This window comes from Notolabrus celidotus, chromosome 20, assembly GCF_009762535.1.
Source record: "Notolabrus celidotus isolate fNotCel1 chromosome 20, fNotCel1.pri, whole genome shotgun sequence".
NCBI lineage: Eukaryota > Metazoa > Chordata > Actinopteri > Labriformes > Labridae > Notolabrus > Notolabrus celidotus.
In genome coordinates this window covers 12,609,116-12,622,801 of record NC_048291.1, presented here as the reverse complement: position 1 = coordinate 12,622,801, position 13,686 = coordinate 12,609,116, and the positions used below count along the sequence as shown (strand labels likewise).

Here is a 13,686-nt window from a genome sequence, read left to right as displayed (position 1 = left end):
GAACTTCTTGAAAATACATTTTTACTGCATTTCAAAGTAACATTGACATCTCTGCTGTGAGGGTAGAAGATGAGAGCAGCCTGAACCTCAAAGCGTCGTCCTCCAGCGTGCAGTCTAGCAAAGACTGCCAACTCTGAGATGGATGGGTTGCAGAGTTCCAGTGAAGTGATCCTCTGGTTTACTTTGTTAGCGTCCCAGCGCTGTCTGTTCATTTTGAGTCACATCAGACCATTGTGACCCATCACACCTCCTGCCGAGGATTCCTCTCCTCTCTGTGAGCCATCCTGCTTCAGGTCTCACCTCCTGACCGTCCGTCAAGATCCACAAATCCCAGAAGAGTGTCAGGAAAGCTTGTCAATGTTGGCTAGGAAACGCTGTGCCCACCACTCATCCAGATCTATAGGCACAAAGTCTGAATAAAAAGGAAGAAGATCATTTAAAGGATTTGATTACACTAAATAAGTAAGTACCTTTATTTATATTTACACAGAAAAAAAAGTCACAAAGATAAACATACAGACATTTGTCACAGAGTTAGAGGCTGGTTGACGAAGAGATAGTCTCTTAAAATGTGAAACACTCTTACACAATTATTACTATTATTATATTCTGTTAAACATGTCAAACTGCACCATCCCAGAAAATAAAATAAATATAAATTAATAAATAAAAACATGTAGAACTAGAGAATTAAAAATGCTTGGAAGCTGTCGAGCCGTTTTCTCCAGTTTTGTGCAGTTTACGGTGATTCTTCACTGCCCTCCAGTGGTCACAGCTGGGAACTGCACTATTTCATTAACTCACTAAAAGCTCAATAATCTTTCCCTGTTTAACTCCTTAATATTTGTGTACACACAATATAATTTCAGAGTCACAAAATAAATTTCAGAGATCACTATAAATATCAGAGATCACAAAATACATTTCATTCAAGCGGCAACCTCCTGTCTAAAAATATGAGTCAGTGCGGAAGTGTTAAAAGCTGCAGTTCATCGAGGAGCCGCTTGAGGCTGGCTCCGGAAGTACCGGAAGTCACATACACATGAATGGGAAAAAGCCGATCTTTACAGCAGAAATAAACATCTTTACAGCCTGGTACAAAAGACGAGTGTAGTCTGAATAGCTCATTTCTCGATATCCTCTCACTGTGAGGGGGGTGAATTCTTTTCTAAGACAGCAATTTCGAAGATATTGAGATTACTAGTCTTCCAATGACAGGCACTCTGCCTGTGGGAACACTGTAGCTGTTGGCTAGGAGGCTCAAAGCCCGCCTCTTTACGTCAGACTGGCTCGACAGAAGCAATATGGCTGCTGAATAGCTTCAAAACAGCGTTCAGAAACAGATGGGTGACATCATGGATACTACATCCATATTTTATACAATCTATGATTTCATTTCATGTATTTTAAGATCTGTGAAATGTATTTTGTGATCTCATAAATTTATTTTGCGCTTTTGAAATATTTATCACTATTGGCCTTCAGGGACACCGTACTTATTTGTATGATAACTACGAACAAAACTTTTTTTTTTTAACAACTTGGGTGGGCTATTTTAGGTAAATATCTTCTGATATTAAGACTGTACATGCTAGCAATAAAGTTACCAAACTTAAGAAATAGAGTGCAAACTATCAAAAAACAGCGTTTTTCCACAGAGTTTTAATAACTTCAGCTCTAACAGTTTTGCATTCAGACGCCAAAAAAGAGATTGTTATCTTACCGACAATGAATCACTTGATTATGATCACGAACATAGACTGTATTAGTACCGCCCTCTGGCAGACAAGCGCAGGAACTGCAATACATTTTTGTAAAGATAACATAAATAATGTATCGGATAACGCCATGAAACTTCCGGTATACACTTTCAAAATAAGATTACTAAAATGAGAAAAAAAACAACACTCAAGTTCAATTTTTTTGGTTTTGAAATCATAGAATACAAGCTGAGCAAAATAATTGTTGTTTATTATGAAGATAATAATTTTTGTTTAATTATTAGAAAAAAATATACTAATTATGATGACTTTGTAGTAGTTCTTACAGTAGCTGCAGCTGTATTGTAGTAGTATTCATTTTTTAACATCATCATAATGATCACTATTGTATTTCAGTCAGACAACTCACGTTTACTTAAGATAAAGTTTATCAACGACAATGACAATGAGGATAATTAAGGCCATCCTTTTTTTTAAAACAAGCAAAGGAAAGGGCATTTATCCTGACACAAGTGACAGTTATTTTAACTTCATATTTGGTAGTACCCTACAAATCAGCAAATATCACTTGCATTTTCCAAATATAACGGCAATTCAAAACAGAACCCCCAATTCCACATAGAAATCTCTCTTTTTAAGCCTAATCTTTGGCATTTGTTAGCAGAGTTGATATGTTAATACAGTATAAACCTAGCTAATTTTTCTTGCTGTGTCAGCAGATGTGGCACATCTAATTTGGACTACGGGAGAGAGAGAGAGGCCCGCTTGCTTCCTTCCAGCTGGAAGGATCAGAGGCAGGTCCACTAATCCTAGCTTGGCTGGCTGTTATAAACCTGAACAAACTACTGTCCAGGTTGCAGTGGTTTTAGACCTGTGGGCTGTTAATACAAAAGCGCTGAGATTTCACCCTGCTTCAGAAAACACTCTCCTGTACACCTCTATAAATGATGACCCTGTGAACAGTGAGTGTAAGGCTTGAAAGCACTTCTCTGCTCTTAAAAGTCTGTGTGAAATTAGGGTAGTTAAGTGAATGTTACAGAGACATGAGCAGCAAAAGACAGATAGAGGGGTGTATGGAGGCTGTCCTTACTGTCCGTGTGTGGGCTTGGAGTGGTTTCTCTATAAAGGACAGCTCCCTGGGCCTCCTCTGGCTCCTGCTCCGGCTGCAACACCTCCTGCCAGGCTACAAACACAGGGACACAGTCAAAACCTCTTCTTGAATACTTACTTCTTTTTGTATTGTCATCCAATTCTAGTGGATCAACAATATTTAATCTGCAGCTAAATTTCTGTTGGTCCGAGCTTCTTAACTCTATTGTTTGATCTTCAGATTATTGTAAATTTAATATTTTTCAGCTTCACACTCTTGCTCCAACAAAAGTAGTGATAAATCCCCTTGGGCTCTAAGAAATAGTGACAGGGATTTCCCTTTTTCTGTGCTTTTCAAACCATTAATCCAATAATCTCAGGAAGTAGATTAATTCGGTTATGCAGGGAGCTAATTCAAGCATTTCCTGCATGTCCATAACTTGTCCTATTACACTTCTAAATAATCCTTTAGCTACAATAGAATGCATTCAAAAACGAGAAGAACTGAACACAAGACATGTATAATAAGGATGCAATTAGTAGCGTACAGCAAATGTCCTTATCTGTCCAAGTTAAAAAAGGTCCTGCACCCAAGTGTCACACCCACAAAGTCAAGTCCACAAGGGCAACTGCTTCAAAGGGCTGCCACTCCTGGCATACGTTTGTATTTCACATACTGCAGCATGTGGATTGGTCACATGGACTGTGTGTATGTGTGCTCTGATTGATTGTATCTCTGTAGCTGCCTCCTAGCCATGTCTTTAAGGAAACTAATCTTGTTTATAATACAGGTTTGGGTGTTTCAGGGAGTACAAAAGGAATGAAACAGTCCTGAACTGGAGGTCGTGGGGGGAGGATCAGGCCTTCTTTTTGTCCTTGTCCTCTCAAACGACAAGGTTACTGAAGCTGTTTATGAGCGGCCGGTGGCTGAGCTTTGACACTCAGCAACCACACAGAGAGAAAGAACTGAGAGCAAAACGGAAACTAGGTCAGTGTGCAGAGTTTCACCTGGGACAGACAAAACCTTTCATCCTTTCAGTCCCCTGAGTCTTTTCCACCCTTCCACCTCCCAAAAAATTTAAGTTTCCTTTAGCTTGTGTGCCAGCGAGGGTCATGAGGAGCATGTTATGTGGGTGTGAGAGCTTTTTCTCTGCTGCCTATCATGGCTATCAGTGTCAGAGCAGCTGTGCCGGTGAGGCTTGGAGAGGGGGGGTTAGCAGTTCAATTTTGATAGTAAAACAATGTCATTCACAAAACAGCTGGGGTGAGTGTGTAGATGCAGTAAGACAAGAAAGAGTGTAACTCCCTTGATTCATTCTCTCACCCTCATAGACAAATTTGACGTTTTCCTCGTGTGAGGCGGTGAAGCTTTCTTCCTGCTGGGTGTCTGTGGGAAGCGGTGGAGCAGGGTGATGGTACTTCTTACCATTCAGGCGGTTGAAAACGATCTTGGGTGCAGGAAGGCTACGCACACAAGAAGAGGAACAATGTCACATATAGATTGATGTTTCCTGCAAACAGATTATTTGATCACTCTCAGAATCACTTGGAGTTTCAGCTTTTTTGGGGGGCCTAAACTCAAGCAATGCAGCGACAGCTGGGTGAAAAAACGTGCCACCTCGCCTTCCCACAAGGTCATACACACTCACTTACACACACACACATCCAGGCTAGTTTGAAAGGCATTAAAAAAGCTCCAGCAGGCAGAATGAACCTTGGGAGAGTCAGAGTGTGAAGGAGTGTTATAAATCATTCAGTCTTTCAAAGGCTGCTTGTCTCACACTGATGACGTCTACACTGCTTCTAGGATCATCTACTACCACACACTTAAGCCAACACAATTGGAAGGTATGTCTTAACTCTGCAAACTAAGCCAAAAGGTCAGGATTTCAAAGGGACACACTACTGAGAGCTTTATAAGGCTTTTAAAATAAGAGGAGGCTTCTTTCTTAAAGTTGCACACTTACTCAGGCATGTTCCAGGACGTTTGTTTGTGCTTGAAGTCGTTTATTTTGTTGTCAAGCTGCTGAGTGGGCCCTAAAATAGGAGAAATAAATAATCAATTCAGACTCAACATGGATTTCTGGCAGGTTTCTGCAAGTGCGTCTGTAAGTTGCAGATTGGTGTCTCACCTGTCCTTCTCTGGGTGACCAGTTTGCTGGGTCCTCTTGTAATAGTGTACATCATGTGCAGGAAAAAAAGTCACCTGTTAACTTTTGGCACTTTAGGAAAGAAGTAAGTCCAGTTGCTGTGCAAACAGGCGGAGCAGGCCTACTTGTACAGATAAGGCACTTTAAATTTAACGCATTCCCACAGGGTCTGTCGATGTGTACAAAAGAAGTCTCTCCTTATGGGTGAAATCTTGGTCCTCCCGTCAGCTGATCAGGCAGGATCTCACTCACAGTCACAGGGTGCAAGTTTGAAGCCAACACAGGTTCACACGCAGTCTGTTTGGTAACGTCTCAGAATACACAGCCGTACGTCTCACTCCACTCCGCGTAAAACCAGCAGCTGGGGCGCATCTCATCCAGCAAACATTCCCTCTGTCACCTGCCTTCTGCGTCCGGTCAGTTAAGTCACTTTGGTGCTAAGGTGTCCTGTGCTACCACAATGTCACATAACCTGAAACGGCGGTTGTCATTCATAAGACATTGTACGCACACCGTCGGAGAGCAGCACTGCTCGACGTCCCTTACACGCCTCCCCTGGCGCTTTAAAGAGACAGTGTCCCAGGATAGAAGCAACTCTTGGGGCTCCCCTGTGATGTGAGGAATTGGGTCATTACCCACATTACCTCCCAACTTCTAGATATTGTGAAAAATTGTTCTGGAAATGCCCAGTCAGTGTTTGACAATAGATATGACTTCCCTCTACACTTCTACCATATCAGCATCAATGAAACAAATACAACTCTGACAGATGAGATGAACTTTAGTTGTGCCAGTTTACATAGTTATTTGTCTGCTCAGGCATGAAGCCCCTATCAGCTCTGAACGTCTTTGTTTACAGCACACACACGTGAGCTCATGTGCACAATGCAATCATATACACATGTTTACAAAGCAACCGAGCTTTGCAATATGTACACAAAGTAAGTTAAAAAAAGAAGTGAACTGATACATGCAGCTGGTTATTAACAGTTATTACAAAAAAAGTTTTTAATTTAAAAAGTTATTTATTTAAGAGTATCACTTAAAAGGCGATAATTACATCAATCACTTTGCAAACATGGCCTAAAGATGGATGGTGACACTTCACAATGAGGGCACAAACTTTATACTCAACTGATACTCAAGGAAGGAGTTGCCCTTTAATAGATCATTAAATATAGAACCTTTATTCTTAGTAACTTCATTCATTAGTAGGTATGGACAGCATAAGTTGGACATGAGTTTATTTTGGACCATGCATTTTCTCAGCCCGTTTGATTAATCTGAAAAACTTCAGGAGTTGTTCATTAGTTAAGCATCAACATCCATTAACTATGACATTTGTGCCCTTAATGTAAAGTGTGGCCAAGTTTTTTTGCTCTGTTTTGATGATGATGGCTCTCTTATATTTGAATATAACACATTCTTCCCACAGCAAAAATGCATGTTGAGTTTTATTCTAACACTGATGGACAGTTGATGAAAATAATTGACCCCTAATCTTCAAAAACTCCATATCAGCTGGGTTGTTTCTGGGATTTTGGAGCTTAAATCCTACAGTGGCAGACTAATCAGAAAAAAGAGTCTTTCAATGGAAACAGCCTTCCCATTCACAACACTTATTTTTGATATCTGTCACCAGAGTACATCTTGAAATGCAAAGGGAACAGGTTTTTTTGTTACCTTGCACCTGCAGCTCTTTGCATTGTTTTCTAAAAGCAGATTGAAGATGATGGAGGAATATGCTTTGACTATTACCTTTTGCAGTGATCCAGGATATGACCTTTGTTTGTGATTGTTATGTTATATTTATATCACTGACATGTCGTGCTGCCTGTTTCTGCCAGATCACTATTGTAAAAGAAATGTTAGACTGCAACAAAGTTTTTCCTGGTTAAAACAGAATCATTTCAAACATAGTTCTCTTCTTAATACGCTCTATAATCTTTGGAAGTGACAGTATACCAGTATTTGGAATAAAAAATAATTAAAGCAAATCTAGAACTGTATGTGGGAATATACAACATAAATACAACAGCAAAAAGTTAGTTTTATATTGTCATGTAAACAAATGTATAGGCTTCTAAACATGTCTCACATGCTAACATAACAACAAAGATTAGTTTTTTTATTATGAGGTTATTTGAGATTATCTCTGCTTTGAGCTGCACACACAGAAAACATTCAGATTCACTTTCCCTTCAGAATTAAATCCTTTAGAGTACAATCAGATAATCAAATTCTCCTACTGAAAAAAGACCTTGATAATTTGAATTCCTTGCAGACATTTTTGTTGTGTGTTTGTGCAATTTCACAAAAAAAAAGTACTTAAACAACCAAACAATCATCATGTCAAGCTGCAGAATATTTACACAATTATTAGTCTATAATTATATAAATATCATAATTAACTGGCATTTTTATGATACCAGGGAGTCTAATTTTACAAGTATATACACTAATGTCTCTTTAAAGGTGCATTAAAGCTCAAGAAGGTAGAAAATATCTTTAAGGTAGTGTAATCCTAATCCCTGTTCCAGGACAGCTGGAGGTATTGCTGCTGGTAGTAAGATAAGGACATGAACGTATAGAGACGGATCATCATGGTTTAATGTGTCTGTTATTTAAAGTGAACCTTCCTGTACTACCTGTATGCCAGCTGCAGGTAATGATGTAACACGACACCTCCACAGTAGCTCAGTCATGCTATTGTTATCCTAGCATTTTAAACTTGTAATACTTTCATCAAGAAACTACCGTATGGAATGTTAGATTTTACAAGTTTGAAACATTTGACAATTGACCCTTCTGTATGACTTAACCCTTTTCATACGTTTGTGACATTTTGCTATTTAGTCTACAATTTGGGCACACATTTCAGATTAAAGACCAGTTAATAGGGGCTGGCTTTTCCATTTAGGGTCAAACACTGAGCTCCCAATTAGGAAAAAATATTACTTCTGGGTCAGTGGTTAAGGTTAGCATTGGGGTAATCCTAAAGACAAGAAGTTAAAGCCACGTTTCCACCACACTTCAGGACGTTCAATTCCAGGAGCAACTTTTCAGGAGAGTGCAAGGTTCCTCCATCCTATTGATGTATGTACTCCCTCCAGGAACTAAGAACTGTAAAGAATGGGGAAATTAAAGCGTTGACGAGTCCTCTGAATTATTTGATCGTGGACCAATTACAAAATGATCAAACCGGTCAGTCCCACTCTCAAAGTTTCTGTCCTCTAGGTTTAGCCCCCCTAGAGGGGGCCTTTACAGGGTGAAATAAGTTCCCCAAGGCTTTATGTACACCCTGGTGCCTGCTGTGTATTAGTGTGTGTTTGGTCATTCAGTAATGAGATTCACAGTCCTCCAGCAGGCTGTCAGTGATGTAGCCGATCTTCAGCAGGTTTTGGTAGTAGTCTTTCTCCACAGCGGTGTTAATGGTCCAGCCCACGACCTCAACACCTCGCTCTGCCCAGAACTGAACATAGTCCCTGAGGGAAAGAAAAAAAAGCTGAGTAAATATGGAACACTATTCATTATAATACTATTTTTCTTTTCCAACAAAGAACCACCAAAATGATGCAGTGTTTACTTGTAACTATACAGGGGAAAAGGCATTTCATGGAAATAAATCACAGTTCTAAATTCAGTTTTCATAACAGGATCCTTTCACAGCCTCCAAGTTTAAGAGCTACTAGATTTCTTAACTTTGTAAATATTGAGAGGCAACCTCTGAAGCCAGTGCAAAAGTGTAAAAACTGCAGTTCCTGGAGTGTCCACTAGCTGTCTCCAAAGTCAAGGAAACCACAGTAGGAACCATGAGCATTAACTCTCCAACTGTACATCAGAATTTAACATATTTACAGCCTGATTTAAAAAAAATAAGTAAGGTAGTGGTCTTAAAAGCTTGTACATTTAGTCCTGGAAACTGTACAAGGATGATTTTTTTGTTACCTATCCATTTTGATATTTCAAGGCTCAGGGCTATGCATACATTTGCATAATTGGGAGGTGACTGACAGGTGGGGTCCTTGAAGCTGTTAGCCAGGAGGCGTTAAGGCCTGCCTCAGCTTGCCCTCTTTGCCTAAGATTGATAGGAAGTTAGGTCAAGATAGCGTTTCAAATATGGTGACTGCTATCTTTGAGCTTCATCCCACCGCTGCAAAAACCAATGGTTGATGTCACTCAGCCTTGTCCGTGTTCTGTTATGAGCTTGAGAGTGAGGTCTCTTATCAGCTACAAACAATCTTTGATTGAATACAGAAAGCAGCTGCCACAGCCTTTGTGTTTAAGTTTAGGGACTTTAAATGGCGTAATGATAAAGGTATTAAGTATCTTATCTTTCATGGATGTAATATTATACAGTGTCACGGTAAAATGGAATACAGTTTACAATTTCACTGCATGATCAGACAGATGACAGACATCGTTCTTCTAAGAAAGGATCACCCAAGGGGGCTCTGAGTGAAACAATATTATATGTCATTGCTGCCTCTTTACATCCAATGTGGCACCCTTAAAGCCAACTTTTCAGCAGTGCATTTTCACACCGAAGTAAATGTAATATCACATACAGTGAGATGAAGTCTTTTTGTACGAGGATGGCAGAGACTCCACACAGTTTCCACAGTATGTGATGATGGGCCCAGTCCAACAAGATGTCCAGAATCCCCGTCCATAACTGACCCCAAGTAGACAGGCTCCGAGGAGTGCCGTCGTCAAAGTGGCTCAGTCTCCAGGGCCGGTGGGTGAGAGCTGTGACCACGTTGGAGTCGGTCTGACGCATCTGAGGCAGAGGTCAGAGGTCATCAGAATAGAACAGTCAGAATTAGACAGAGGACTTGTCTTGTTGGTCAAGAAGAGATGGTTAAATGTTTGTCTAACTCAATAACAACATGTGTAGGAGCTCAGTTTTAAGTATCAAAACCAACAAACCTGAAAGCTAACTCATATTTCATTATTTATGTGGATGAAGAATGGAGAAGCTATGCCAAGATGGAAAATGAGTGAATAGAAAACCTTTTATCAGTACAACTGGGCAAAGTTTTGTTTCGTTACCTTGTAGATAACTTTGGGTTCAAAGGAAGAAACAATGCTGGAGTTGTAAAGGATCGGGAACTTCTTATACATCTCATGAAGAACTAATGCTGCCTGAAAAAGGGAAAAACATTCCTTCAAAAGGAGAGAGATGACTCAATGAACATTTTTTCACTAACTGATAATGAACAGGCTTTTTCAGAGATATTATTCCCTCATAGAAAAGTCAAAGTGTAGCTTTTATTGGGTTGAGCAGATATACACCTTGAACTTCAGACTATTTGATAACTGAATTCAAACTCATCTAGCATCATTGTTCCAAACATGCATGAGTGCATACATAAGAGCCTCACTGCCTGCTATGTTAAGTCAGTATATCCAGTACCTTATCAGGTTGACCTTTGACATCAAAGAAGATGGTCAGCTGGTGTTTGATGCACTCCTGCACTGCCTCCTGCAGAGTTGGGACCCTCTCTACGCTGAACTTGTCCCTGGAGAAAAAAGAAACCACAGCAGGATTTCAGGTCAGAATGGAGGCAAAATGTTCCTTAGGTGTTCATGATTTCATTCTCTCAAGTTGTCTGTGAAGGTTCTCAGTCTTCTCTCAAGTTGTTTCTCTTGATTCTTTATTACTCTTATAGTACCTGATAAGAGCAAGTAAAAGCTGATACTTCTGATTTCTGATTAAAAAAGCAAAGAACAACCAAAACTGGCTCTATAACAAGTATTTCACTTCCACGTAATCAGTAACTAGTAAATTCCATTACTAGTAAGAGTCATGCATTCAAAGTTTTACCTTACTAGATGTGATGTAGAAGTTTAAAGCAGCATATTCATTTAAAGCTTCTGTAAGAAGTTATTAGCAAACACCCTGAAATGAATACTGTTTCCTTTATAAGAGCCAAAAAACAGATGGGACCTTCATGTCACAAGATTGATTAATTCTTTATTTTTATTCTTTAAACAGCTGCCACTGGGAAAGGGTCAGATGAAGTGACACAGCATGCAACAGAGATACATTACATTATGTTATTCACTCACTGTAAAAGATTCACAGTGACTGAAACGTTTGACTGTTAAAGGAAAGCAGTATCAGAATTTTCTTAAAAAAGAATACAGGCCTAGATCATCAAAGAGATTGGATGTCCTGCCTTGTCTACAGGGGGCGCCAAAATTAATACAAACTCCAAGCCCCTCACAAGAGCTTTAAGTACTCAAAGAAGTACAGACTTACTGATACAGAAAAATAAGATTGGAAGCATACTTAAGCCTGTGTCGAGCAGCAGCATCAAGTCTCTTCAGCTGAACTAAATGCAGTTTGCTGACTGGTCCAGATCCGTTGGTGGTGCGGTCCACAGTCTCATCGTGCATCAGAATGGGCACTCCATCTGCGGTGAAACTCAGATCCAGCTCCACTCCAGATGCCCCGTTCCTACTGGCCTGAAACAGAAGATCACACAAAGAGAAGACCAAAAAACAGTGTCATGGTACAATGACATTTCATACACGAGGGGAAAAGAGCTAAAAAAAAAAAAAAGGAAGAGGATAAAACAGTGAGCTAACGTTAAAGAGTGACAATCTAATTGTTTATTTCTTTGAGCAGTGTATAGTTCACCAGAGCTACAGACATATGTGATACAGAAGATGTGAAAACTAACCTGAACCTGATTATGTGTTACAAAAAGCTGAAGATCTTTGAGACAATATACGTTAAAACAGACAAGTCAATTCAATGCTGTTTCAGGGAAGTAAAAATAATTCAAGCATTTCTGCACAAGCTTTCAACAGAGACAACTGCAGATTGCTTTAGCCCCCTTCTTTTAGCACTCAACTTTTATTGGAAATAATCAGGAGAATGTTGCATTCATTTCTAGTCATGACTGTCAATGATAGAGGACAAGTCTTGGCATGGTACTCAAGCAAATATACTGGCTTTAATTGAAAGCAGGTTCTTCTTGTATTTTATGCCAAGTTATAGCATGGCTAAATATCCCCAAGTGTGAACAAAAGATGGATGTAGTAAGTATCACTGGCTTAAAACCACATTACTATAGATGTAATCATGTTTTGCTTATGTTGGGTCTCTTTCTGTGGAGCGTTTTGAGATAACATCTTACATGAATTGTTGCTATACAAATACAGATAGACAGATAGACAGATAGGCAGATAGATAGATAGATAGATAGATAGATAGATAGATAGATATATAGATAGATTGATGGATTGATTAAGCATTTCACTCCAGTCTACAAATTTGCCACCATTTTCAGTTGATGGTCCCAGCTGGTTTGTACAATAGAAGTCACTGATTTGGAAAAATATATTAAAAATAGACCCCGGTACATCAGTAACAAAAATAGTTATCATCGAAACAAAATGTAACTTTCTTTTGTTTGATATGCAAAATCCCCCAAAAAGCAGAAATGCTTCATCAGCAAATATTTCAGTTACAACTGCAAAGGCACAGTTAGTGTCATCTTTTCCTCCTCATGCAATACTTGCCTATAATGGAAGGTTTAATACTGAACGAGAGTGTGAATCGTAGACTGAAATAAAGTCATATAGAAGTGAAGGAACCGGCACATAAGAGGAGTGCATTAGAATCTGCATTTGGAGTTACTGCATTAGAGGAGGACACGCACAGCTGACTCAGCATCCTCTGTAGCAGATGCAGAAAAAAACAGGAAGGTGAAGAAATATAGGATAGGAAAATCTTTGAATGTGAAAATAGAGTCCACTGTGAAGATAACATTAAATTACATATAGTTAATTTGAGGGAACACTGTATCACAGCTGCAACATAATTATACAAGACAATGTCACCAGCTAGCTTACAGATCATTTACAAGGTGGTGCTTTGCTAACCATGCAAAATAACACAATACAATTGTGCCTTCATGTTTGGGTACTGACTGTTTGACACCAGATTCCGATGGAACCTAAATATGAAACAGCATGGGAGTAACCATTTCTGTTTCTCAGTATTTCAGGGGTCTAAAGCACACAGCTCAAGACTGTCATCTAAACAGATGCCCATTTATCACCTCTCTGATGGCTGCCAGCGTGTTCTCCGGAGCGTCGTGGCAACCCCCGCGGCGCGCTACCAGCGGCACGCCGCCTGACGGAGCCCCAGGCCGGAGGACGCGGCTGGCCTGGTCCGTCGGTACCGGAGGAAACCGGAACATCACCATGAAGACATAGAGGAATGCAGTGAGGAGAGAGGCCCCCGCTGCACTCCTCGTCGCCAGCATCACCAGCAGAAACACTGCCGAGAAATACAACCCTTCATCTCCCAGCTGCAGCATGATGATGGGAGGATGTTTGTGGCACCACCGCACCGGAGGATGAGAGAACCGTAATGTAGAAAGATGGCATGGATGAAGCTCCGCTGTCAGCAGTACATGGTGGAGGGACAGACTCACAGATGTCTGATTTCGTAACAGTGCAGAGGATGAGGGAGGAGAGAGAGGTGGCTATTTTCTAAGTATGTCAATGTTTTTAAAATAAATAAAAAATACTTAGAAAAGTCTGGCTTGCACATTCAAAAATAAATGTACACAAGCCTACACATTCATATCTTATACATACAAAAGGGGAAAGGTGGAAAGATTATATTGTGGCTTTTACATTTTTCAGGATCTACACATGAATATAAGTCATATACAGCACTAAAAGATGGTTTCCCATTAAAATAG

The 13,686-nt window shown here is 39.9% G+C and overlaps 2 protein-coding genes and 1 long non-coding RNA gene across 5 annotated transcripts; 1 reads left to right on the top strand and 2 right to left on the bottom strand.

Moving 5' to 3' along the window:
* Positions 1 to 4: 4 nt before the first annotated feature.
* On the bottom strand, positions 5 to 5,517 carry LOC117832237 (MAPK regulated corepressor interacting protein 2-like). Its single transcript, XM_034711283.1, has 5 exons — positions 4,943 to 5,517; positions 4,778 to 4,847; positions 4,135 to 4,274; positions 2,812 to 2,904; positions 5 to 412 (listed from the first exon to the last, which is right to left on the bottom strand). The coding sequence occupies exons 1-5, from the start codon at positions 4,995 to 4,997 to the stop codon at positions 342 to 344; spliced, it is 429 nt and encodes a 142-aa protein (XP_034567174.1). The 5' UTR covers positions 4,998 to 5,517; the 3' UTR covers positions 5 to 341.
* LOC117832239 lies at positions 4,533 to 13,519 on the top strand. Of its 2 annotated transcripts, none has more exons than XR_004635171.1 (2): positions 4,533 to 4,658; positions 12,974 to 13,519. It is a non-coding gene; the product is annotated as an uncharacterized LOC117832239 (long non-coding RNA). The 2 variants fall into 2 exon arrangements; XR_004635172.1 differs by lacking the exon at positions 4,533 to 4,658 and adding an exon at positions 11,770 to 12,010.
* On the bottom strand, positions 7,075 to 13,630 carry LOC117832236 (glycerophosphodiester phosphodiesterase 1-like). 2 transcript variants are annotated; one of them, XM_034711281.1, is made up of 6 exons: positions 13,036 to 13,630; positions 11,256 to 11,431; positions 10,377 to 10,482; positions 10,013 to 10,126; positions 9,529 to 9,740; positions 7,075 to 8,445 (listed from the first exon to the last, which is right to left on the bottom strand). In XM_034711281.1, the coding sequence occupies exons 1-6, from the start codon at positions 13,294 to 13,296 to the stop codon at positions 8,298 to 8,300; spliced, it is 1,017 nt and encodes a 338-aa protein (XP_034567172.1). In that variant the 5' UTR covers positions 13,297 to 13,630; the 3' UTR covers positions 7,075 to 8,297. The 2 variants fall into 2 exon arrangements, with proteins under 2 accessions (XP_034567172.1, XP_034567173.1); XM_034711282.1 differs by having other exon boundaries at positions 10,013 to 10,105.
* Between the last annotated feature and the right edge of the window lie 56 nt (positions 13,631 to 13,686).

Excerpts from the sequence above, each read along its gene's own strand:
- LOC117832237 (XM_034711283.1), bottom strand. The coding sequence starts at position 4,997 with ATGATGTACACTATTACAAGAGGACCCAGCAAACTGGTCACCCAGAGA. Across the intron at positions 4,275-4,777 it reads ACGTCCTGGAACATGCCTGA|CCTTCCTGCACCCAAGATCG; the intron begins GTAAGTGTGCAA and ends TTGTGTGCGTAG. Across the intron at positions 413-2,811 it reads TCCAAGCCCACACACGGACA|ACTTTGTGCCTATAGATCTG; the intron begins GTAAGGACAGCC and ends CTTTTTATTCAG.
- LOC117832236 (XM_034711281.1), bottom strand. The coding sequence starts at position 13,296 with ATGCTGCAGCTGGGAGATGAAGGGTTGTATTTCTCGGCAGTGTTTCTG. Across the intron at positions 9,741-10,012 it reads AACCCAAAGTTATCTACAAG|ATGCGTCAGACCGACTCCAA; the intron begins GTAACGAAACAA and ends CCTCTGCCTCAG. Across the intron at positions 8,446-9,528 it reads CAAAAAGACTTCATCTCACT|GGACTATGTTCAGTTCTGGG; the intron begins GTATGTGATATT and ends TCTTTCCCTCAG.